We start from the raw sequence: 27,700 nt of genomic DNA on the forward strand, positions 1-27,700 counted from the left end.
TGAACACAGGTGAAATTTTAAACAACAATTTATCATCACATTGGTTAACTAGGAACATTTTTTTTTTAAATTTCAGAAATTCAGAAAAGAGAGCACACATCAAAATTTGCATATGTTCTCCAAAGATATTAAAAACATTTAATTTAGTAGCAACTGTTAATAAAAGATTTTTTTTTCAAATGCAATGTTATCTTTTAAGTTGTCTCTTTAAATTTTTTATCGGCACATGGAAATATTTCAAGGCTACTAATGTTTGGTCGAAGCTTTTCATGGCCGGCATCCATTGTTTTTTGTGGGTTTTTCGGGCTATGTGGCCATTTCTAGAAGAGTTTCTCCCTGATGTTTTGCCAGCATCTGTGACTGGCATCTTCAGAGAATGCTTGCCTGTTGAAATTGTCCAAGTGTTTGTGGATTTCAATGGCTTCCCTGTGCATCCTGACATGGTAGTTGTTGGCATGGTCCAGAATTCCAGTGTTTTCAAACAGTATTTTATGCCCATGATGGTTTGTAACATGTTCTGCTACTGCTGATTTTTCACTGCACAACAGGAAAGAGGAAACCCTTAAAGTAAACAAGGTTTGGCTACCAGTCCAGAAAAATAGCAAGATGAAGACTCAACAAATGCAAATGAGAAATCTCCCAGGGTCAGGGGTTTCCCAGCAGACAATGAGCGTGTGTGTGTGCGCGCACACACACACATCTCCTTTCCAGGCAAGCATTCTCTGAAGATGCCAGCCACAGATGCTGGTGAAATGTCAGCGAGAAACTATTCTAGAACATGGCCACATAGCCCGAAAAACCCACACACAAAAAAAACCTACTAATGTTTCTTTAGAATAATTTTAATAACTGTGTCTTTTAACCAGAAGAATGTAATCAAATTTTGGAATGAATTATTTATTCTTGTGATAAAAAAGATTTTAGATGAAGTAAAAGAGTGTGAAATATTGAAAATAAGGTTTCATAAAGAGGTGTTTGAATTAAAACTGTAGCTCCCCTGACCCCCCCCCCCATCAGAAGTGGAATCTTTAATGCAACTTCATTTCCTGAACACAATTTAAATAATATATAAATCTTGTCAGTTTTGAACATGTAGTTCTTTCCTAAATCAGGCAGCCACCACAAAACCACAGGAATGTTAGTTAACCTAATTACACTCCTGTAGAAACCTGCTGAGGAATGTATGAGCTAGATGAGTCAATGGCTAATTAATGAGGATCTGCGGTTCATTTTCTTTCCATCTCTCTTTCCATCTCCCTTCCCTGTTGGCTGCAGGACCCAGATGCCAGTTTTGATGTCAATGGTAATGATATTGACCCCATGCCTCGGTACGATGCCAGCAATGAAAACAAGTAAGGCCAGTGCTCTATGGAATATATGACATCTTAAATTCAAATGTGCTTATAGGTAAAATGTACAGATTTTGCCATAGTGACAGATAGCAATAACAGTTTAGGTAGTAACACAGTTCAAAATTACACTTTTTACTTTTAATTAGTAATGTAACATAAGTGTCTTGTTTATGTCTACAACATATATGAATTATTCAATAACCCCTTCCCTATCTCACTTACCCGTACTTCATCTTGGGAGTTGCCCGAGCTTGTATGTTTGTATGCTTTTGAAGTAGTTTTGAATTACAAATATTCTGAACTGTCTTTTCCCAGCCTCTAGTAGTTTCTGATTTTTGCTCATAATTCTAGAGTTGCCTTCAAAGATGAAAAGTGATGAAAAATGTCCACCAGAAAAATGGGAAGGTCTTTTTTTTTTTTGGGGGGGGGGGCAGAGAGCAAGTTTGCATTCCTTCTGAAGTACACCATACACTCACCAAATCTGCCCTGGAAGTTCCTTCTAGTGCTTAGGAATAGATTTTTGCATAAGGGGGCAAAGTGTATTGTGGATTACAGGGTGGAAGGGAAAGAATTCCTAATTTTGCCTCCTTTGTTCTGCTGTTTGATGTTTTCTACCAGTAAAGTGTTGACCTTAGAAACTGTCACTGTTGTTGACAGTTGCCACTTCTACAAAACAGAACCCAATCATGTAAAATTGCCTTCTGGGGTTGCTGCCTGCGTATGACTGACGAAATTGTAGGATTGTTAAGAAACAACTGGGTAATAGCTAGCTGAGCAGACTGAAGGCAGCAAAAATCACAACTCAGACATAAATCTATTGCATTAATTTATATTTTTCGCTGAAGTTAGATTTGTTCACTAATTTCTTCAGTGCCTTTCAGGAAACAGTTTACAGTGCTAAATCAAATAGAAGTTCAAATAAATGATATACCCTGGTATATATTAAGCTTGTTAACAAAGTATTTGGCCCATTTTAGGTATGAAGTTCATAAGGTCAATTTCCCATATGCTTAGTTCATATTGCCTGTCTAGTCGATCTTGTTACTGAGAAGTCAGGCAGAAGAAAATATTACATAAAATCAGAAAGAAAATAAAGCAGGGGAGGAGGTCCAACTACTTCAGAAATAGAATATTTCAACTGACTATCAAGAGTACAGGAAAGCAGAAATGTCTTCAAAATAAAGAGCAAACAAATTTGAATGGTTTAATTAATTTATGCTGCTGTTTTTCTAGGTTGTCTTTTGTTGTTGTTCTTGTTGTTGTTGTTAACTGCCTTTGAGTTGACTTCATCCCATGGTGACCCTATGAATGAGAGACCTCCAAGTCACCCTATCCTCAACTGCCGTGCTCAGCTTTTGCAGATTCATGGCTGTGGCTTGTCTGATGCATGTGGAATGTGTTCTTCCTCTTTTCCTATTGCCTTCCACTTTACCAAGCATTATAGTCTTTTCCAGTGAGTCTTTTCTTCTCATGATATCGCCAAAATACAACATCAGTTTAGTAATCGTTGCCCCCAGGAAGAGTTCAGGCATGATCTGCTCCACAACCCATGCACTGTTTTTTTTTTAGCAGTTCACAGTATTCTCTGAACTCTTCTCCAGCACCACATCTCAAATGAATTGAGGTTTTTCCCCTGTCAGCTTTCTTCATTGCTCAGCTTTCACAACCATATATAGAAATGGACAATCCTAACTTCAGTATTTAATGATATATCTTTACACTTCAGTCCCTTCATAGCTGCCCTTCCAAGTCCTAGTCTTTTTCTGATTTTTCGACTGCAGTCTCCCCTCTGATTGATGATTGAGCCCAAGTATGGACCATGTTGAACTATTTCAATCTTTTTGTCATCATCTTTAAAATGTTAAAGAAGTTTTAAATAACAGAATTTTAAAATATAATCAAAAAATCCATAAAAGACTAGGACTTGGAAAGGCAGCTATGTAGATTGTCTGCAGTTGTAATTTTTGTTCTTCAGCAGTAAACCTATCTTTGCACTTTCTGCCTTGACCTTCTTCAATAATCTTTCCATATCTCTGATATTTTCTGCTTGTATTATGGTTTCATCTGCATATCTTATGTTATGTTCTTTCCTCTAATTTTCATGCCTCCCCCCCCCCCCCACCGAGTCCAACCCTGCTTTTCATATGATGTTCTCGGTATACAAATTAAATAGATGGGGTGAAAGAATACAGCTTTGCTTGATTCCCTGTCCAATTGAGTCATGATCTTCTTTTGAAATTCCTTAGAATTTTCCATTATTCAGCATATATTTGCTAGAAAGGGTCTTTGTTTTAGAATTCCTTATTTGCATGAGAAATAAATGCAGTGATTCTGTGGTTACTGCAGTTCCTGGTGTTTCCTTTCTTCAGAATTAGAATATATACTGAGGCTTCGAGTCTGTGGGCCACTGTTTTTTTCAAAACGAGTTAACATAGTTTAGAACTAGAGTAAATTCTTTCTCTGTAGCCTGAAGCAGCTCTATTGGTGTGCCATCAGTTCCTGGTGATTTATTTCTCCTAAGTGCTCTGAGTGAAGCTCTCACCTCACTTTTTCAAATTTGGGGTTCATCTAGGTCAAGGGTAGGCAACCTGCGGCCCGTGGGCCGGATGCGGCCCAGAGAGGCCTTGGGACCGGCCCCAGCCCGGTCCGGCCGCTGATTGCCGCCGGGGCCTTTGGGGGGCAATTGTCTATAGAAGCCTCGGAAACATGCATTTATATTAACATTTTTTTAAAAATCAGCAAATTTTTTCACGTGTCCTCCTTTTTTAAAAAAAAGTGTCTTCCATTTGAGAATTTTGTCCTACATTTGTCCTGGTTTATTTATATATTTAATTTTTTAAAAAAAATTATTTAATTATTTATTTTTTGGCTTCAGCCCCCCAGTTGTCTGAGGGACAGCAACCCGGCCCCCGGCTCAAAAAGATTGCCTACCCCTGATCTAGGTTGTCTACATATCTCATTAACCTTAACATTCTGGTCTCGGTAGTAAAATAAGATCTATTACTGTTCTTCAGAAAAAGTCCAAAAGTGATTTGTTTTTTTCAGACAGAATCCATACTAATGGTAAATATTAATTTTGGATAACTACATTGTTATGAAAGAAGAACATTGTTTCAGTATTTTAAAAGACAGTTGTGTTCTTTTTCCCTTTCAGAGAGTAAACAAAAGTCTCGAGAGAGAATCAATGAGAGATACTGTTCAATATACCATACAAACACGTTTTCAGTTTAGACTTGAGCACCAGCATGTGACACTTTTACTATCTACCTGTCATAACATCTCTCTTCTAACACATCACCCCTCTTCCTTGAGGTATGTATATATTCTGAGGTAATTTTTACCTCAGGATTTATATACACTCTGCCTGAAAATTGCAAAGGGGTTGTGTTAGAGCAAATGAAATTGGGTGAAATTTCACACATATAGCATTGTGAATCCAGTCAGCAGACCCAGGACTTAAGTAAATCACTTGGCCACTGGCAGCCATCCAGTTTGAAGATAGTAATGAAGGTGGAATTAACCACTCTATAGAGATAGCATAACATATCTAAGGGCTGAAGCAGATGGACAGAAAAAAGCATCTCGATCTTGCTTTTCCCAAAATTAGGCTGAAACCCTGCTTTCCACATTGCCTGCTCCTGAGGCGGGCTGAATACCCGTGAGCAGACCACATTGCACGGCATCAAGCCACATGGCTGGGTAATTTTTTTGTTGCCTCCCCATCATGCATATGCACCATTGCACAAACATACCACCAGCCACCTCCAAGTACCTCCCATGTCTGCTCACATGCCATCCTGTTGCATGGCTGCCCCTTTGACCAGCCAAGTACATGTACAATGCTCCGCCAGTACAGGGCATAAGTGCATTGGTGTGCGAGTGATACATTGGCAAACCACAATCATGGAAGCCCCCATGCATGCCCCTTTCACCCCACTTAACCTCATGCCCCCTGTTGGACTATCTGGTTTGTGTATGTTGTAATTACATCCACTGGAGTTGTCACACTTTACTTTTTTGCTTTGCTGCAGCCCCATACTGGTTCCAGGCTGTTTATATGCCGGTGCAAAGATTTCCAAGCTAAGCCAGAGTATCCCGGCTTTTTTATTTTTATTTTTTTGCTCCGATATTTAGCTCCAGAGTTGCTTCACTTTGGTTTCCACCCAATTTGGAGGCGTCCGTCATATAAACATCATGTCTTCAAAGCAGCTGGAAGCTGCTTTATGTTGCTAGTCTGTCTCATCCCTATATTGCCTAAATGATACATGAGAAGGATATTTTGCAGTTTCCCAGAATGTTTACAGCTTGAGTGAACATGAAAGACTCTTCAGAACACACTGAACTATTTGTTTTCCATTTGCATATACATTATATAGTTGATACACCAGCAGATTAAACAACAATAATGACCTAAATCCAACAGTAGTCCTACCTAGAACATACTAATTAAAATGAATGGGACTTGTCATTAAAATGACTGTTCTAGTCATGTAAGCTACCTTGATTGCTGCAGCACAAAGGCAAGGTATAAGAATAAAGTTTATTTATTTGTTCATCACATTTAGTTTAAGTTCTGCTGATTTCAGTGAGTCTACTTTTGACAGGACAGCACTGGATTTATCTAAACATGATATATTTGGGCCAGTTGCATTCCATTCAATTATCCTATAGGATTTAGTCAGAAGAATAATATTACATTATATTACATGGTAATTTGTGGGAAATCTGTAGATTAATCAAATAACACTTCCGAGTTACTTATTTAAAAAATGTCAAGTTTTCAGCAGTGTAGATGATGATGGGCAGAAGTCTACAAACATTAATCATTTAAGTCCTGTGGTAATTCTTAGGAAGCAATGATGGTTTCTTTAACTACTATGGTATGCAAGAGTCTTGCCAGATATTTAGCTTGGTTTGAATAAATTGGCAGAGAATCCTGAAATCGTCAGCAGTGCAGGCCCATGCTAGACTTTTATATTTGCTTCATTAAAGATTAGAGTCAGCTGTGGATTAAGTCACTGCTTCTGTGTGAGGTGTCTTGTTTTGTTTTAATACTGAGCTGTATCTGTAATACTCAGCAATTAAAGGTAAAGGTAATCCCTTGACATGAATGTCTAGTCATAATCCACTCTGGTGACCATGTGACCAGCCTGACTGCACGGAATGCTGTTATTTTCCCACTGAGGTGGTACCTATTTATCTACTTGCATTTGCATGCTTTCAAATTGCTAGGTTGGCAGAAGCTGGGACTAGTGACAGGAGCTCAACGTATCATACAGCACTCGAGCTTCGAACTGCCAACTTCCGATCTTCCAGTTGTCAGAACTGGTGTCTTAACCACTCAGCCACCACATCCCTCACTCAGCAATTGCCTGAACATATTTTTATAGCAGTTGTGAACCAATTTTCGTCTTGCAGTGCATTCTCTCTTTTTAAAATTATGATCTTCGTGTTCCCCTGATATGCTTGCAAGTTATCTCTCAGTATTGAAGCCATGCCTAATTTGTTTTCAGGGATCATAAGTATACTTGTAAATACATGCTTGAAAGCATAAAAAGCATGATCTTATGCAACCTAGTTTAAGAATCCCAATGATGTCCAGGCATTAAGGAGTGATGGCAATCTTCATCTGAAGGAAGAGGAGAGGGGTGGGGAAACATACTGCTTTCCTGTAAACTGTTGTTTATGGAGGAGGGCAAATGTTGTCCCCATCCACAAAAAAAAAAGGGGGGGGGAGAGGTTCCCAACAACTGAGTTAGGCTGACATGAATGCCAGGAAATATAGAGCAAAACATTAAACAGAGAGTCTGTGAACATTTAGACAGGAATGCCATACTCACGGAAGGTCAACATGGGTTTCTGAGAAACAAGTCGTGCTTGACTAATTTGTGCTCTCTCTCTCTCTCTCTCTCTCTCTCTCTCTTTGGGATAAAATTACCAGCTTGGTAGATGAAGGGAATGATGAGGATATAGCATATCTTGATTTCTGTAAAGTCTTTGACAAGTCCACCCCAATGATATTCTTGCAAATAAGCTAGTAAAATGTGGACTGGACAATGCAACTGTCAGATGGATTTGTAGTTGGTTGACCAGCCGAAGTCAAAGGGTGCTTAGAAGTGGTTTTTCTTCATCCTGGAGAGAAATGACTATTGGAGTGTCATACTAGGCCCAGTGCTATTCAACAACTTTATCAATGACTTGGAAGAAAGAACAGAGGGCATACTTATCAAATTTGCAGATGACACAAAATTAGGAAGAGTAGCTCATACCCCAGAACAGAGGATCAAAATTCAAAATGACCTTAATAGATTAAAAAAATGGGCCAAAACTAACAAAATGAATTCCAACAGGGAGAAATATAAGCTACTGCACATAGGCAGAAAAAATGAAATGCACAGATACACGATGGGGAACACCTGGCTTAACAAGACACATGAGAAAGGGATCTAGGAGTCCTAGTAGACTACAAATTGAACATGAGTCAACAGTGTTATGCGGCAGCTAAAAAGGCCAATGTGATTCTAGGCTGCATCAACAGAAGTATAGTGTCTAGATCAAGGGAAGTAATAATGCCATTCTATTCTGCTTTGGTCAGGCCTCACCTGGAATAATGTGTCCAGTTCTGGGCCCCACAATTCAAAAAGGATGTTGAGAAGCTGGATCTGTCCAGAGGAGTGCAACCGAAATGGTTAAGGTCTAGAAACCATGCCCTATGAGGAGATACTTGGGAAGCTGGCCGTGTTTAGCCTGGAGAAGAGACAGTTAACAGGTGATATGATACCCCTATTTAAATATTTGAAGGGGTGTTGTATTGAGGATGGAGCAAACTTGTTTTCTGCTGCTCCAGAGAACAGAATCCAAAACAATGGATGCAAGCTACAGGAAAGGAGATTCCACCTCAATATTAGGCGGAACTTCTTGACAGTAAAGGCTGTTCTACAGTGGAACACACTCCCTCGGATTGTGGTGAAGTCTCCTTCTTTGGAGGTGTTTAAGCAGAGACTGGATGGCCATCTGTCAGGGATACTTTGATTGTGAGTTCCTGCATGGCAGAAGGGAGATTGGACTGGATGGCCCTTGTGGTCTTTTCCAACTATATGATTCTGTGTGGAACATGGTATTGTGAATGAATGACACACAATATAATTGTAGGTTACAGAAGTTTACCACACCTGGTATCTTAGGGCTTGAGCAGATGAGCAGTATACCACAGGCCAAGCCAGTGGTATCCTATCCCTGGTTCTGACTCAACTCAGTCCCTGAGCTGGCACAACTACAGGCAGGACTTTACATGCCTGCCTGGTGCCACACCAGAGCCACTGCCTCTGCACAGCCCTTACCTGCTGCCACAGCTGCGTCTTCTCAGAAGGACCTAGTCATGGCCTATAAGGGTAGAAACAGGGTGTCTGACTACACCCATGTGGCCAGGTGCTTCATCCAACATCACAGGCCACAACAGGCACTTTCTGAGAAGACACGGCAGTAGCAGGTAAGATGCATGCGAGGCTGTCTGGTGTCCCCACTGTCAGCACAGAGTTTCCACAAAAATCCACAGCAAACAGCAAGTCTTTTTGACCTGTACTTTCACTGCTTTGGGCAGGGATCGGTGTGGGACCACAGGGACAGTGTCCAAACTGGCCGATCCTGGCCTGAGGCTGTTGAACTGTGTCATCTGTACAGTGTGATGTAAGGCCACAAGATGATGCAAGGCCAACATGCCCATGCATACAAGCCCCCGCTTTCACTGAGTTCATATCTACACAAATCCAGAATATATGTGGATTTACGACAACTAAGTACTGCAAAAGATTGGATGGCTATATGGATCCACCACAGCAGATGGTAGGTGACTGTCACTCTTCAGAGGGATAAAAATGTTAGGAATAGAAACCATATCCTTACTAAGGCTGTAGGGTTTGCAGAGTAATCTTGTATACATTGATTGAGAAGGAGCATCCACTGTGTATAGTTAAGTTCACTTCCAATAATGCTGGATAAAACTGTAGTCTTAATCACTTTAAATATTACGATAGTCATATAAAGTTTGAGATTAATAAACAGTGGTTCCTATTTAGTCAGAAGGTTGTATTGGTGGAACTATGGGGGGAAATGCACACTATTTATTTATTTATTTATTTATTTATTTATTTATTTATTTAAGGCTCTTTTGGTTGGAATAAAAATAAATTATTAATGATTATGTTTGGTTTTAACATTTAGTGATATGCTTGTTTGACATCCTTTATGTCTCAAACAGGTGCTTATGCTGGTACTGCGGTAATATGGAAATACAGTCACCCCTTTGAACTTGCGAGGGATCCATTCTGGATCCCCTTGTGAGTTCAGAATCTCATGCATATTCAAACCCATAGGATTGAATGGGAAAAATGTATAACTCCTGCAAATTGTCTGAAATTTTGGGGACATTTTACAGTTCTTTAATAATTCTGCATAGAGTATGCATTGTGAATTGCATACCTTGTAGCTATAGATCTGTCTGAATTCTGGAACAAAATGCAACTCTGGGAACTGAAATGTCCCATTTGCCCAGATAATTAACATTACTGCTATAAAATATTAAGATTGTAATCTTACACTGTTTACTTGGAAGAGGGTTCTAAGTGGAATTTATTTCTGGGTAGACATGCATAGGGCTGTGTTCTTAGTGTTAAACTGAAAAGAAACATTTAATCTATACTGGTAGAGAATAAAGAGTAGTTTGAGCCTGCAATCATCAGCCTAATTTCCATAGGTTCATTTAACTGTATAGCTTGGGGAAATTTCTGAAAGGTAGTGAGACCTCAATTAAAATACATAATCTTAAATTCACTTATTTCAGTTTAACTGGATTTTGTCATTACGCAGAACTTTGTCATTAAGCAGAAGTTTGCTTTGCAGTTTGTTGCCTGAGGACACACATATATAAAGACAGTGGTGTTGATAGCCAAGCATCTAACTCTGGATTAGCAGACCATAACAAAATTGACTATTTAATATATTGGATGAACTGTAAAACTAGTCCTGTTCAGTAATGTAATTAAATGTCACTGTGTACATTGTGAGTGTTGAAATTAACATCTAAGTTAGGAACCAGGAAAATATTTGCATTATGCTTAACTAATTTCCTCTTGAAATTTTGTATTTCCCAATTAAACTCTATGCAGAATTGGATAATTGTATACATTCACAGTGTTTATTGCTAGGGCTTCATGGTAGCCATTCAGTAGTCTAGTTTGTTAGACAACAGTCTTCTACTCAGTACCAAATTTATTTATTCATTTATTAAAATGTTTTTATTCCAATCATTTATCATGGGATCTTAGGGCAGCAAATAGATAAAATAATGTAAACAATTTAAACAATTCCAAATTGGGCCCGAGTTACTTGAGGGAATGCCTCTCCCTACACAATCCGCCCCGCACTCTGAGAACATCCGGGAAGAATTTATTGGCATATACAAAGTCCAGACTAATTACAACTTCCCGTAAAGCGTTCACAGCCGCAGCCCCCATACTCTGGAACAACTTACTGGAAGAGTTCCTTCTCATCACCACCTTAGAAGCCTTTAAGAAGGCACATAAGATGAATCTCTTCCGGCAGGCCTATCCACCTGATCTTTTATAGTGGATCTTATAGAATTTTCTACACCTGATTCAACAGCACCGAAACGGATGACAATTGGACTACGTTAATGATTGTATTGCATCTCGGCATGTTTTAATTGATTATCCTATGTGGTATGGTATTGTGTAATTGTGTTGTTTGATTTTATAAGTTGTAATCCCGCCTTGAGACAGGGAGAGGCGAGAAATATAAATACATTATTATTATTATTATTATTATTATTATTATTATTATTATTATTAAATTAAAACAATAAATAATTTAAACAAGATTAAAACATATTAAAAAAACTCAAACAAGCCTAAAAGAATGCTTTTTAGTACAGCAACAGCATGTGAATCCTTTAAATGCATTAGGCCACAAAGCCTTTTTTTAAAAAATGTCTTAACTGGCACCCAGCAGAAACAAAGCCTGTGGGCCTTGAGGGAAGAACATTCCACAATTGTGTTGCCACATCCAAGAAGGCCCTCTCCCATGACATCCCCCATTGCATTGTCCTTCTGGTGGGATACAGAATCATAGAATTGTAGAGTTGGAAGAGACCACAAGGCCCATCCAGTCCAACCCCCCTTCCATGCAGGAAATCTAAATCAAAGCATCCTCAACAGATGGCCATCCAGCCTCAGCTTAAATACCTCTAAGGAAGGAGACGCCACTACACTCCGAGGGAGTTTGTTCCACTGTCGAACTGCCCTTACTGTCAGGAAGTTCCTCCTAATGTTCAGGTGGAATCTCTTTTCCTGTAGTTTGCATCCATTGTTCCAGGTCCTGTTCTCTGGAGCAGCAGAAAACAAACTTGTTCCCTCCTCAATATAACATCCCTTCAAATATTTAAAAAGGGCTATCTTATCACCTCTTAAGCTTCTCTTCTCCAAGCTAAACATCCCCAGCTCCCTAAGTCATTCCTCATGGGACATAGTTTCCAGACCCTTCACTATTTTAGTCGCCCTCCTTTGGACACGCTCCAATTTCTCAATGTCCTTTTTGAATTGTGGCGCCCAGAACTGGACACAATATTCCAGGTGGGGCCTGACCAAAGCAGAATACAGTGGCACTATTACTTCTCTTGATCTAGACACTATACCTTTATTGATGCAGACTAAAATTGCATTGGCCTTTTTCGCTGCTGAATCACACTGTTGACTCATGTTCAACTTGTGGTCTACAATACATGGACTCAAAGATCCCTTTCACATATAGTCTCATTCAGCCAGGTGTCACCCATCCTATATCTGTGCATTTCATTTTTCTGCCCTAAGTGCTGTACCTTAGATTTCTCCGTGTTGAATTTCATTTTGTTAGCTTTGGCTCAGCTTTCAAGTCTATTCAGGTCATTTTGAATTTTAATCCTGTCCTCTGGAGTATTAGCTGTTCCTCCTAATTTGGTGTCATCTGCAAATTTGATAAGTATGCCCCCAGTTCTTTCATCCAAGTCATTGATAAAGATGTTGAATAGCACTGGGCCCAGGACAGAGCCCTGTGGGACCCCAGTGGTCACTTCTCCCCAGGATGAAAAGAAGCCATTGTTGAGCACCCTTTGGGTTCGGCTAGTCAACCAATTACAAATCCATGTAACAGTTACCTTGTCCAGCCCACATTTTACAAGCTTGTTTGCAAGAATGTCACAGGGAACTTGGTTAAAGGCCTTACTGAAGTCAAGGTATACTATATCCACAGCATTCCCTTCATTAAATTAAACACCTAATAGTCATGTTTGGATATCACAATAAGGTGGAACTCAGGAGACAAGCCAGCGAATGCCACTGGTCACTCCCACTTGCAGCAAGTGAAACTAAACAAAATGAAGACCTTTGGAGCAATCATGGAATAAGAACTAGATTCTTTGGGTTGTTCAGCATGAGATGAGCCAGAGAATCACCTTTCTGTTTTGTTTGGCACCTCTTGTTTGCAAGCCAGAATGATTGGGAAGTATACATTTGTGCATCAGTCTATCAACGGTCTTATAGTCTCTTAATTTGATCTTGATGCAAAATCCAAACATAGTTGTTAATTTATTAATTTTCTGCATTGAATAGAAGCAAACTGTGGGATTATATGCCCTGATTTCTGTATGTTGAATGGTTGGATACATTTGGGAGGAAGAATAAGCATTATTAATAGTCATTTCAGATAACTGCAGTAATTTTCATAGTAATGAGTACCAAAAGCATCACTGAAGAATTGATTTCTAAGTAATAAACTTTTTCTCATAGGAGGGTAAACAGCATGATATAGTATATAACAGAATATGCATTAAACAGTCAGAATTAACCTCCATTTGATTATACTGGATGTGTGTGTGTGCGCATGCACACACAAACAATTGAGCTTAGGTTTAAGACGGATTAACATAGTTTTGCCAAAATGAAAACAAAGTTCAAGTCATTTAGGGTGGGAGCTTAGCTCACAACCTTCTTTTTCTGCCTTAGCAGCAGAAGGTGAGCAAGAAAACACTCCTGAATGGGAGACAGAAATAAATTGTTTCCCTTGCCCTTAAGACAATTTCTGCCAATTTTACCCATGACAGCATATTAGCCATGTCTCTGTCATTCTTCTAATCTAATTATTTTCTTCCAAAACAGAAGAGGCATACTACTGTTTCTTATGTAGGGACTGGATAGAGTAAAGAATGAAATTGCATCTTCAGATTCTGGCACAAAAACACCAATTGATATAGACTTTTATGAGAAGTGCAGAGGCAGCCTGTGACATCGTATTGTCCTCAGCTGCCTGGCTGGTCACACTATGCAGAGGAAATGGAGTGGAACTGAAAGAACAAAGGAAAATAGAGATCATAGCACTCAGAATAATTGAGATTCTGGACTGGAGTCGGTTTATTGCTTAAATGACATAGAAATTAAGACAAATACTTTACATTTGCATATGAACAGATTTGTTAATACCTCTCTTAAACTGAAGTTTCTTCTTAATACTACTGTACATATATTCTCCCCCTCATCCTTTTATACTTCATCTGCCTCAGCCATTCCTGTTGTTAGATATTTTATTGTCATCAGTAACTAGGATAGCACTTCTTTTTTCAACAATGAAAAGTGCTATGCTCTCCAATGCCATGTGTGCCTTTTCTGCTTCCAAGGAAGTTATCATCCAAGGTAGCAGGTGGGTGCAATAGATGAACAGAGAAGACAGAGGAAAATAACATATAATCCCATGAAATTCTTTCAAAGCAGCTGCACAAACATTACTGACGTACTTGGGGCAGATGGTTAATAACATGAATATTTGTGACTCACTTTTTGCCAGCATTCTTTTCTATGCAAATTCATTTGCAGAGCATAAGAAACCACACATTGGAAGGTTTTGTTCAGTGTATCATTTGAGAATTTCTTTTTTATTCTTAAAACATCAGCACAACAGAACTAATACTTTTGTATGAACTTGCTGCTTTTTTGCTGTGTTTTATTCTTTATCATAGTCTGACATCAATACCAGGAAAGATTCTAGAGCAGAACATTAAACAGAAAGTCTGTGAACATTTAGACGAGAATGCCATAATCACAATAAGTCACCATGGGTTTCTGAGAAACATGTCATGCCAGACTAATCTGATCTCTCTCTTTTTTATATATAAAATTACCAGCTTGGTAGTCAAAGGAAATGCTGTAGATATAGCATGTCTTGATTTGTACAGCCAATGTACAGCCATTGACAAGGTCCCCCATGATATTCTTGCAAGCAAGCTAGTAAAATATGGACTAGACTTGACAAGGTCCTCCATGATATTCTTACAAGCAAGCTAGTAAAATATGGGCTAGACGGCTGGATTTGTAATTGGTTGACTGGCTGAAACCAAAAGGTGCTCAACAATGGTTCCTCTTCATCATGGAGAAAGGTGACCAATGAGGTGCCACAGGGTTCTGTCCTGGGCCCAGTGCTATTCAACATCTTTAGCAATACATAACTTGAATGAAGGGATAGAGGCCATTTTTATCAAATTTGCAGATGACACCAAATTAGGAGGAAAGAGGACAGGATCAGCATTCAAAATGACCTGAATAGATTAGAAAGCTGGACCAAAACTTAACAAGACAAACAAGCAGGGGGAAATGTAAGATATTGCACTTAGGTAGTAAAAAATGAAATTCATAGATATAGGATGGGGGACATCTAGCTTAAGGAGACTACATGTGAAAGGGATCTAAGAGTCCTAGTAGACCACAAGTTGAACATGAGTGAACAGTGTGATGCAGCAGCTAAAAAGGTTACTGCTATTTAAAGAATTGGTAAAAATCCTTTTGCCTCTATTAGAAATGTAAGTGCCCATAAAACTTGGGGTGGGCTCATATTAATGCTCCTGGAGCATTAATGTAAGCCCAGATGTTATTAGCCATCTAGGGAGTGCAGAAAGATGGTTTTGATTTTGGGGGCATGGAACAGAACTGAACACGGCCATTGGACAGGAAAGAAAAGTGGCCACTGGATAAATCACTTGTGTATTGGAGGTAGTCGATATCTCCTTGTAAAATGCTCACCTGCTATATGCCTAAGCTCCTTTGGATCCCATCCTAGTCTCATACAATTCTGACTCCTGGCTAAATAAATCTAATATAAACCTAATATAGTACAAATTGAATGTCCTTTATCTAAAATGCTTGGGACCAAAAGTGTTCTGTATTTTGGAGTTTTTTAGAGTTTTGGAATTCCTGCATTACCATATATGAATGTAACAAGATATGTTGGGAATGGGACCTAAGTCAGTCCATGGGGAGAGAAGTATAAGAAATAGTTATGATGGAGTAAGAAAAAAGAGATTGGTTAATACCATGTGTGTGGCTTTATATTTATATTTGGTTCACTGAAAAGCCAGTAAAAATATATTTGCATGTAGTAGTATATACAGTTGGCCTTCCATATCAGTGGGCTAGCCATCCATGGATTGAAGCATCCAGAGATGGCCGTACCTCATTATCCTCAATGCCAGCATGTGCATGCAACCATGCTATTGTGATCACATGCACATCACATATCCACAGATTATAATGGGATTTAAGGTCCCACAATATTTGGTATCAGCGGGGGTGAGCTCCAGAATGACACCCCCCCCCCCCCCCCGGATAGAGAGAGCCAACTATACATATGTTCAGGGCACTATTGAACATTTAGTGATGAGGACTATATTGCCAAATGATCTGTAAAATTCCAGTCTAGCTAATTCTTCATGGTGTATGTGTAATCCATATTTACAAATAACCTTATCTCTGCAAAGAACATATTCCAGGTAGCTTCTAGAACTTGTTTTTCTTCTTGGCTGGAAATCCACATATTAGATCTTTTTTTCCTAATATGTTCACATGTTTTGTATATGTTTTCTTGTTGACTAAAGCATATTTGTATATATTTTTCAACTTTGAACACAAAGTGTTTTCATTGTTTTAAATGTACACCCAGTTTTGTGTTTATTTCCTTAACCTGAAATGCATGGCAAATGTGCAGATTTCTGAGGCAAACTGTACTTTGTCTTTCAGTGACTCCTCTCCTAACACATGCAAACTAAGTCATCCACTGAGGCTGAATGGCAGAAGATTCAAAATAGATTAAACTATGGAATTCACTGCCACAAGATGTGGTTATAGCTGCCAATATGGATGACTTCAAAAGAGTACTGGAAAAATTCATGGATGTAGTCATCAGTGGTTATAGTAATGGCAATATAGTAGGCTTTTTGTATCACTGGGATTTGGTTCCAGGACCCCACCCCACCTAGCACCCACCCCGTGTATACCAAAATCTGTGGATTCTCAAGTCCCATTATATACAATTACATAGTAAAATGATGTCCCTTATATAAAATGGCAGGATTTAAGTTTACTTTTTGGAAGTTTTACTTTAAGAAAGAAAATTCCAAGCCATGGATGGTTGAATCCTTGGATACAGAGAGCCAATTGTATATCATCACCGGTAGCAGGTGAAGTATTCATATTCATTGCTGGGCGACATGAGATGGAGGGTGCAGGGACATTCATTCCCTGGGAGTTAACTTTTTGAATGGCAGCGGAATGGACATTATATGGACACAATGTCAGTTGCTCTGCTCTGGTCTTGAAAACCCAGGGCCATGGCTCCCTTATTTGAGTAACTGTAGTGTGGATTTCCTCTTTACTCACTGTCTTCCACTTTACCTATCATTTTCATTTTTCCCAGTTAGTCGTATCATCTCATGATATGTCCAAAGTACAACAGCTTCAGTTCAATCATCTTTGCTTCAAATTAAAGTTCAGGTTTGATTTGCTCTACCATTTATTTTATTCAGCATCTTTACTGAGTTTAAATTTCTCCTTAGGTCCAAAACACACTGCAGAAATAATCCAATTTGAGACCACTTTAACAGCCCTGGCTCAGTTCTATGGAATCCTTGGAATTGTAGTTTATCATGTCACCAGAGCTCTCTAACAGAGAAGGCTAAATGTCTCACAAAACTACAGTTCCCAGAATTCCCAGAGCAGCTAAGCAGTCTCAAATTGCTTTATTTCTGCAGCATGTTTTTGACTTTAGCCTCTTGTTCTTCCATTTTTTTGTCTTTTTCTCTTGTTGTCTTCTACTTCTTTACAATGATTATTATAATAGCTTTGTATTATCCTATATATTAGGCACAGAGAGTTACATCCAGGATACTTCTGACATTTTTTCTTTTTGCTTAACATTTGAAGAACTACATCTGTCATCCATTGAGGTGGGGTTTTTTGGCCACAGATAATGTCTTTTTGTATTCTTCCCTACTAATGTCCTCTTTTTTAGTCCAGATTTCTTCTGCTCCCTGGCAGTTAGGCTTAGCAACATAAGTCCTTTTTCTATAAAGTCTTTAAATTCTACATTGCTATTCTTTAGATTGTATTTGAATACTGTAATTGATTTAATGTACTTTTTTAGTTTTACATTGGCTTTTGAAATTGGATGTTCTTGGTCTGTGCCACAATTAGGATGTTCCTAGTCTTGATTTTTCAGGGAGAATGTAGCCTCTAGGTCTGTTTCCAATTATGTAGTCCATTTGATTTTTATCATTTAGTGATATCAACGTATACAGCCTTCTGTTTGGTTGCCTGAAAATGTGTTTGCCATGAAGAAATTGTTCAGTTCCTCAAGTCAATAAATCACTCTCTTACTTCATTCCTTGATCCCAGGCCAAATTCTCAGACAGTTTTTGGTTCTCCTCTGGTTCCTATGTTTTTGGTTTTGTTTTTGGTTTTTTCATTTCAATCATCTGTGATTATCATTATGTCCTGGTTTTGTATGTGGTAAATTCCTTCTTGGATGCCATCACATAAATCTTTTTTTCTTTCCTCTTCCTCTGTAGTTGGTGCATAAATTTGAATTGTGGTTATAATGATAAGCTTTCTGTGAAATCTAATTGATATTATTTGGTCAGACTTTGCATTACAGCCACTGGCTTCTTTTACTATATATTGTTTCACATCACAGAAAGACAGTGCCATGTTGTACACTGTAAATATATAAATTTTGTATATAGGTAATGTTATATTTTTCTATAGAGAGAGCTAGCATGGTGTAGTGGTTTGAATGTTGGACTAAGCACTCTGTGAGCACTTAGAAAGGATCACTAAAAATCAACATGGGTTTCTCAAAAACCAGTCATGCCAAACTAATCTTATTTCTTTTTTTAAAGAGTCACAAGCTTGGTAGATGAAGGGAATGCTATAAATGCAATGTATTTTGATTTCAATAAAGGTTTTGCAAAGTCCCCCATTATATTCTTGCGAAAAAAGCTAGTCAAATATGGACTGGAAAATGTGACTGTTAGATGGATCTGTAGTTGGTTGACAGACCGAACCCAGAGAGTGTTCACGAATAGCTCCTCTTCATCCTGGAGAAAAGTGACTATTGGGGTGTCACAAGGTTCTCTCCTGGGCCCAGTGCTATTTAACCTCTTTATCAATGTCTTGGATGAAGGAATAGAGGGCATGCTTGCCAAATTTGCACATGACACTAAATTAGGAGAGGTACCTAATTCCCTCGAGGACAGGACTAGAATTCAAAATGACCTGAACAGATTAGAGAGTTGAGCCAAAACTAACAAAATGAATTTCAACTGGAAGAAATGTAAGATACTACACTTAGGCGGGGATGGGGGGATGAAAGGCTCAGATACAGCAAGACTGACAACAGTATATGCCACAGGGATCTGGGAGTTTAAATTGAGGGAAGTAATAATGCTACTCTATTCTGCTTTGGTTAGCCCCCACCTAGAATACTCTGTCCAGTTCTTGGTGCTGCAGTTCTGGAGCGATATTGACAAGCTGGAGTGTGTCCAGAGGAGAGAGGGTACAACCAAAATGGTGAAAGTTCTGGAAACCATGCCCATGTCCTTAGGGAGCTGGGTATGTGAAGTTGAAGGCTTTCATGGCTGGCATCCATAGTTTTTTGTTGGTTTTTCAGGCTATGTGGCCATGTTCTGGAAGAGATTATTCCTGTTGATTCACTGAAGATGCCAACCACAGATGCTGGCAAAACATCAGGAATAAACTTTTCCAGAACATAGCCACATAACCCAAAAAACTATGGAGCTGTGTATGTTTAGCCTAGGGAAGAAAAGGTTAATAGGTGACTTGTTAGTCAAAATAAAATGTTTGAAGGGCTGTCATATTGAGGATAGAGGAAGCTTTGTTTTCTGCTGCTCCAGAGTCTAGGACATGGAGAAATAGATTCAAACAACAGGAAAAGATATTTTACTTAAACATTAGAAAGAACCTCTAGACAGTGAGTTGTTTGATAGTGGAATACACTGCCTCAGAGTTTTAGTGTTTTCCATACTTTCAATTTTTGTGTCATCCATTTGGTGAATGGATTTAGTTTTGAGGCTATCCTCTTTTGTTTTAGGAATTGGGATTATTTGGGTTCTGTGCCATGACACAGGAATAGGATCTCCATTCAGCACGGAATTGAACAAATTTAGGAGATGGGGCACTAGCTGATTATAATGGACTTTGTAAAATTCACCTGAAAATCCATCTGGGCCAGGTGATTTGGCCGGTTTCAATTTATCGATTCCTTTTTTAATCTCATCTAATTGGTTAGGTTTGTTCAGGAAGATTTGGTGGGGTTCTTTGATCATTTTCAGGCATTTATTTGCAACTACAAGAACTAAGAATTATCTTTGTTGGTGAGAAGGAACATCTCCATCAGAGAAGTTTATATGCACAGGGTGACTTAGGACTCTGGTTGTATTCCATAAAGATAAAAATCCCAATCAAGAGTCATGTATGCTTTTTGACACATGAATATATTGGCAGAGTCATAATAGTAGTCATTAAATGTAACTTTAGTCAAAAAGTAAAATTATGGCTACACAGTAGTAGCTGATGAAATAGTTTACATGAAGTCTAAGCATATGTCTAAATTTGCATGCTGTGGGTGAGATTGCTGGAAGTGAGACATAGCCTTAGGATGAGCAAGAGCAAAGCTGTTAGATACTGTCAATATCTGTTTCTTAGTGATTAATGTTACTTACTTTAAAATATCTCTTCTGCTTATAGGCATGGAACCCGTTGTGCTGGAGAAGTGGCAGCTACCGCAAACAATACGCATTGTATAGTAGGAATCGCATTTAATGCCAGAATTGGAGGTAAGTATAATTCATCAGTAAGTGTAACTATTCAGACCCAGCATGGTGTAGTGGTTTGAGCATTGGATTGTGACTTTTGAAATCAAGATTTGATTTGCCACTCTGTTATGGAAGCCCACTTGGTAACATTGGGTGAGTCACATACCTTCAGCCCCCAAAACTCCTGTGATTGGGTCACCTCAGGTCACCATAAGTTGGAAACAACTTCAAGGCACACAATAAAAACATAATTATCTCATCTCAACAAAATAATAATTTGTCAGTTTAGTATTTGACTTCCACTCTGTCCATTAGGTATATTCTTTGGTAAGTGTGTTTGCAGCAGAAATCCTAAACACAGTTACTTGGAAGTAAGTTGCAACCGCAAATACAGAGATGACATATAGCAAAAAGTAATGTGAACATGTAATAATTACTGAAGAAGGTCAAAGATAAAAAGACCAAGGTACATTTAATGTTATTCATTAAGAAAACAAAACTAATAATGATGGAAGACTTATAAGGATTCATCCTAGATGACAAGAAAATTGAAATAGTCAGAGTTCCCATACATTGCATCAAATGTAGGCCAGAACAGAGGCTGCAGTCAAGAACTCAGAAGGAGACTAGTAATGGGAAAGGCAGCTATGAAAGAACTAGTCAAGATCCTAAAGTGTAAAGATATAACCCCAAACACTAAAGTCCAAGCCATTGTATTCCCCATCACAGTGAAAAGATGTGAGAGTTGGACAATGAAGAAAGCTAGTCAACTCATTTGAGATGCAGTGCTGGAGAAGACACCATGGATGGCCAAGAAGGCAAATAAATGGTTCCTGGAACAGATCAAGATGAAATTCTCCCTGGAAGCCAGGATGACTTAATTTGAGACTAATTTGAGACTTGGCCACATCATGAGAAGGCATGAATCATTAGAAAATACAGTTATGTTAGGAAAGGTAGATGAAAGAGAGGAAGACCACTTGCCAGATGGTTAGACTTGATCAGGGAGGCTATGGGCCTGAGCCTACAGGACCTGAGGAGGACACTCAAGGACAGGGAATCTTGGAGATGTCTCATCCACAGGGTGACCATGAGCTGAAGTTTCCTCAGGGGCAGCTAACAAAAAGTTGCATTGAATAAACATAGTGTCTTTTTCTTACTCAGTGAACATATCCACGGTGTGCTGCTCCTCCCATTTCTGTATTCTGAAATATGCCTTCAAAAGTAATAGAACCTTTTGACAGAAAAATATTATAAAATGATGACATATCTCTGACAAAATCCACTGCTTGTAATAAGTATAGAGGAAGATGTTAAAAACTAACAAAACTCCAGCTATGTCTGGACAATCTGTGATAAAAGCTTTCATCATGATAGACATAAATATGCTGTATGGTGTATGCAAGTTCCCTTTGCGTACTGTATAGCATATACTCGATTTTATAGCTTGTGCTGTTAAACACATGCAAGAAATAACGTCTACTGGATAGAAAGGTAGAGTGGGAGTTTCTTTTTTAACTGACATCTACAAATCATGGACAAAGAGTTTAGACAACTAACTATCCCTTTTTTAAACATGGTTTTTCATTTGATTTTACACTTGTGTAATCTTTCCATGGTTGATTACTCAGAAGTGTGTAACTTCTCTCACGCACTTTAGATATGCAGGGAATATACTAATTAGTGTGTGTGTGTGTGTGTGTGTGTGTGTGTATCTGTCTGTCTGTCTGTCTGTCTGTCTATCTATCTTTCTAGCTGCACAATCTATGTTTACTTTATACCAGTTATTATTACTGAAAATAAAATATATAAATGTAGGCATCAGGACTTGTGATGTTTGATTTAATCTAAATGCCAGCTGGAACACTGATAGGCCATGGTCCCAGTATGTGCAACCATGGATTGAATGTGAGTGTCTCCATTTACCATGCATATAAACAAAAATGCATTTCAGTTCGTATGCCTATTTATATGTACAATGTGTGCTCCCTCAAGAAAAAAAAAATAGACAGAAGGGATGGAGCAATCATTTTGTAGATGAAAACTATATCTAGTATATTCCTGATATATACCCCCTTGCAGCCCTTTCCAGTTCTTTGCATGTTTCCATCAACCTGAACAATTTTCTGAATTTTCTGAATGGGATCTGCAATATAGATGAAGTGAAGAAGAACAGAGGGGGAAAACTGAAGTAATTTTGGAGACCACTTCTTACTGTAGTGAGGATTGCTTGTTGTGGAGGAGGAGGAACTGACTAAAAGTTACCTTTTTGTTAGAGGTAGTTTGGGGGAGGAAGAGTGTGGATTGTAAGCCATGAGAGGAGCTGAAGAGCAAATAAATTTGACAGAATACAAATAAAATGTGATAAAATGGGAACTAGGGGAACCACACTGATCTTAAAAGTCCAATTTAATAACTTAAAATATGTCATTGAACATTCCTACTGTCATTTAATAAAGAGCAGTGTTGTCAAGTCTAGTCCTCCTCATATGTTCTTCTTGTCTTTTAACAGTTGTACATAGGGACACTTTTACTGCACCTGGCAGAATTCCAAATTTTCAAAACACTCTTTTAGCCTCTTATGTCTTTTTTGTCATTGCAGAGGGAGGAATTCATCACCTCCCTTACTCAGCCACTACCAGCTCCCTCAAGACTGACCTGTTTCTTGATGCCACTGACCCTGACATGGCCATTTAGTGGCAGGTAGAGAGTAAGGGGTAGAGGAGAGGTGTTGAGATATGTAACTGTAAACATTCTTAGGAATGTTTAACTGTGAATCAGCCCTAATGAGTTAAGTGGCATACTCCTCAGTCAGCTTCTTAATGTCATCTACCTGGCATAAGTTAAGGATAAGACTGCACTTTTACTTCTTTTGCCTAAGTACTGTTTATACACGACTATAAGTCGAACTCATGTATAAGTCGAGGGCAGGCTTTGGGGCCAAAATTATGGCTTTTGCCATGAGCCATGGATAAATTGAGGGTAAAACTTGGAGGCTCCTTCAGTGTGTATATGTGTGCGCACAGCAAGATGGACTCTAATTCAGGCTTTTTGCTTCAGCATTTCAACTTTGGTTTCACCCTTGACTCCTTAGACAGCAGCAGCCAACATCGGTTGGAGAAGGACTCTGTTTAATAGCAATAAGTCACCCTAGACTCTTTCTGCTTGGCTCAAGAGAAAAAGAAACTCTCTCCCTACTGCATGGGGAAATCTGAAAGAGCTGCTATCATATAACCATACTGACTTGTAAATAAGTCAACCTGGGATTTTGAGGTCAATTTTTAGGCATAGCTTTTTAGACTTATAGACAAGTACATATGGTAATATTGTAATATTGTTTAGCCTTTCAACTATTAGCATATTTAACATGGTTAATGATGATTGAAACAGAATATTAACAGAGCATGAAAATGTTAGGCTCCTATTTTTCTCATACTTGGTCATGTTATTGGAATTTCCCTTCTCATTAACAATAGTTTCATAAATTCAAAGATGGCATGGCTTGCTAGAAAGCTACGTCATTATTTCCAATGCAGTTTTCCAATGTATACAGGATAATATTATGCATTCTTTATCTGCATAATTCAGGAAATAAAGTGTGGTATACAAAGAAGGTTTTTGTGTAATGCACTTTTTGGCATGGTGAAGCACAATACTGAACAGTCACAGCTGTACTACAGTCCGCCCGTGTCATACGCAGGTGTGCTATAAGCTGCACCGGAAAGGCTTCTCCCGCGCCCTGGAAGAAACAATGGGGCGCATGGCCCACAGTGTGCCAGGTACACACCGCAGGAACGAGTCCCATTGTTTCTAATGGGGCTTGACTTTACGCAGTATTTCTCTTATGTGGCGGGGTCTGGAACATATCCCCCAAGTAAAGGAAGGGCCAACTGTATAATCCTGTGGGTAATTCTCACTTCTGCCCAAAAGAGATGAAGCGCGCAGGGGGGGGTGTGTGTCTAAAGGAACAGGAAGCCATTCAAACTACAGGAGCTGAGAAATTACATCTGTGGTTGTGAATGCTGAGTCACAGAAAATGGAAAGGGGGAGAGAATCTATGGTGCTATATAAATAAAGCATAATAATAACAACAACAATAATAATAAAGAAAGAGGGAGAATTGACCCACTTGTAACTCTAATCATTTATAGTGCACTAGCGAATTAGGGGATAAATGCTATGAGGTGAAAGTTGCTCCTTTCCATGCTCTCTTTCCTCTCCCTGCTAGATAGCAGTCAGCTTCATTCCTAAGATATACCGTAATATAGTACTAGGAAATTTCAAGAGAGTGTTAGACATTTCTTCTCCTAGGATGGGCTGGCCCCTGAATAAAACATGCTTGTTGCATTTCTAATCTTCCTGGAAGAAGAAATTATGTTCTTTAAAAATATCTGCAAACTCACAATCCAAATCAGTCAGTATAGATGAGGGTAATGAGGAATAGAGAAGGGATAACCACAACTAAAATAATAAGTTTAGGCAAGTTTGAGGAAACAAACTGAAAGTCAGAAAAAACTTGAGTCGCTTTTCAAAACAAAGCTTCAGAAACTCTTCACTTCCATGCCTACAACATATACATATATTCTATTGATGTCTATTACCTTATATCAGGAGTGGCCAACCTTGTGCATTAGCACAGCAAAATTGACCAGTGTGGATGTAGGTGTTTGCTGTGTGCAGTGGCAATGCCCTCCCCCACTACATTATTTTTCAGCAAAAACAAGAAGCATGTGTCATTAGCCCCTTGTTCATAGAACTGAAGTTGTACTTTTGTGTGACAGGAGCAAGGGGGGATGGATGCTCAGGCTTAGGTGATTATGAACATGCCTTCTTGTCAAAAGATTTAAACTTCTACTCAAGCTTCTGTTCATAAAACAGAGCTTTCTCTCCAGGGTTTTCTCCACAGGAAAGGCCTGTTATGCAAGTAGTCCAGTTCATTGACAGCTGCTTGTGAAAGTGGGAAAATACAATATATTTCATTACACACTGTAGCTATGGCAATTATAAGGGTTGCTAAAAAGAGAGGAGCAGGCATAGGTCTGCTGCCTTTAGTGGCAGCTGGGCATGTTCATAACATTAAATTCCAGGCTCATTTAAGCTTGCAGGAGAGCGAAAGAAATTCCTTGTAACTGGATGGGTAGACTATGTACATCTGTTTCATCATAACTCAGAGAAATTGTTTTGTACTCAAGAATCAAACTAGCCAAGTAACAAAGCATCTGAATCCCATTGCAACTTCCAAAGCAATAATGGAACAACAATAAAGAGCTTTCTGTTGCTGTTAAAACATTCCTATGTGCTATCACTATATAAAAAAAATGAAAATGGCAAATATTGAAAAATAAAATTGTCTCATTGGGCCATATCAACAATTCATCTAGTCCAACAACTCATTTTTGTTAATATCGGTAGCTTATAATGATGCAGTAGATCAGCTAAGGGCATTCTCAGTTAGTTACAACTTCCTGTGGACTGATGTTTCAAAATGTACAAAAGCTTAAGGTATCCTTGATATTTTCTTTGTAAAAATACTGCATTCCCTCACATATGGTGTATGCTCTCTCCTGCTTGACAGTCTATTCCATTCTACAAGGACCCAACCTGGGGATGGAAAGAATATTAAAAAATATTTGGAAAATGGTTGAATAGCATGTTTTTTCAGTGTTGAATCCTAGTCTGACAAGAATCTTCAGTTTGGGACATTTCTGTGTAAAATCCACATATGGTGGTTTTATGTGCAAAGGAACCCTGTGAAAATTTTGCACATGATAAGTCCCAAATTGTTAACTGGCTTCAAAAACTGAAAAACTTTCTTCCAATGGGAAGAAAATTGTTATAATTATGTGTTGTTTTCTTAGAGAAGCAATTTATTGAAAAATTGCATCCCTGTGCCAAGGAATATATGTGTATCATATGTAGTCTGTGGCAGTTTAGGGAGTGGCATTTAGAATTCTCAGTCAGAGGGCCCTAGTGCTTTGACCAAACTACAAACCCCAAGATCCCAAGTGGTCTTTAAACAGAGGCTGGATGGACAGCTGTTGGGGATGCTTTGATTGAGATTTCCTGCATGGCAGGGGGGTTGGACTGGATGGCCCTTGCAGTCCCGTCCAACTCTATGATTCTGTGATCCCACAGGTTGTTGTTATGGCAGTCAAAGTGGAATCATAATGCTACAGTTGTTAAAGGACCACTGGATTGTTTTCCATCTTACTTGAAGGGAACACTGAAATAACTGAGCACAAAAGCAGGAAATTCTTTCTTATCTTGAATTTATTAAGCCAAGATTTGGTCGTCCAACTATAGCTTTGTCAAACTCTAGGAAAAGAGTAGTTAATGGTTCACCACCTGCACTGGCTCACCATAATCTATCATACTGCACCTTGGAACAGATCTCAGATAGCAGAGCTTAGAAAGCTCTTTTCTTGAGGTTTTGGAATATCACTGCCAGATCAGACAGGCACAGACCAATCACTCAACAAATAGCAGTTTCATACATTCAGCTTTCACAGCTGATTAATTTTCTGACAGTCTACTGAGGATTTTGATTCTTAGACTAAAATATAAAGAAGTTAAACCTGAAATAGTATATATTCCTTTTTTAAAAAAAAAGATTACAGTGAGATCAGTATATGAACAAGTATTATCTCCCAAAGCAAGAACTGTGTTTTGTATTAACTTCACAGAGTGTTCATGCAGTTTTCAGATCAATTAAAATTGGGTTGGTGGAGGAGGTAAAGCAGAGTTATACCAACAAAACAGCAAAGCTGTGTGTTAATTGGAAGTTTAAGAACTGGATAAACATTCAAGCTAATTTATACCAAAGGCAGGAACAAAGCTGTAATGTTTTTTTAATTAAAAGATGCTAATTTGGTTTATAAATAGAAGTGTACTTATTAAATGAGAGGAAAAAATAGTTCACAGTGTTTAGTGTGGCTTGCCAAGACATGATTTTTCTGTAGATTCTGCTGAAACTTTAATTTACATCTCTAGAATAATAGAAACTACATTATCAGGAAGACAGTCAGTTGGCATAGATTCAAATTTGGAACCTTAGCATCATACTTTCAATCAAGATAAATTTTAGGTTGGTGGATATATGTAACAGGGTTTTCTCTGTAACAGCACCTCAACTGTGGAACTCCCCACC

At 38.6% G+C, this 27,700-nt stretch overlaps 1 protein-coding gene across 1 annotated transcript in view; it reads left to right on the forward strand.

The window, feature by feature from the left end:
* LOC149286005 (proprotein convertase subtilisin/kexin type 5-like) overlaps positions 1–27,700 on the forward strand; it is a 352,398-nt gene that overhangs the window by 112,616 nt on the left and 212,082 nt on the right. The window contains exons 5-6 of the mRNA XM_089494526.1: positions 1,276–1,352; positions 20,486–20,574. Coding sequence (XP_089350652.1) covers positions 1,276–1,352; positions 20,486–20,574 — 166 coding nt within the window. The remainder of the gene's footprint in view (positions 1–1,275; positions 1,353–20,485; positions 20,575–27,700) is intronic.

Source organism: Sceloporus occidentalis, unplaced genomic scaffold, assembly GCF_023333645.1.
Source record: "Sceloporus occidentalis isolate IW3139 unplaced genomic scaffold, rSceOcc1.0.p SCAF_73, whole genome shotgun sequence".
Taxonomy (NCBI): domain Eukaryota; kingdom Metazoa; phylum Chordata; class Lepidosauria; order Squamata; family Phrynosomatidae; genus Sceloporus; species Sceloporus occidentalis.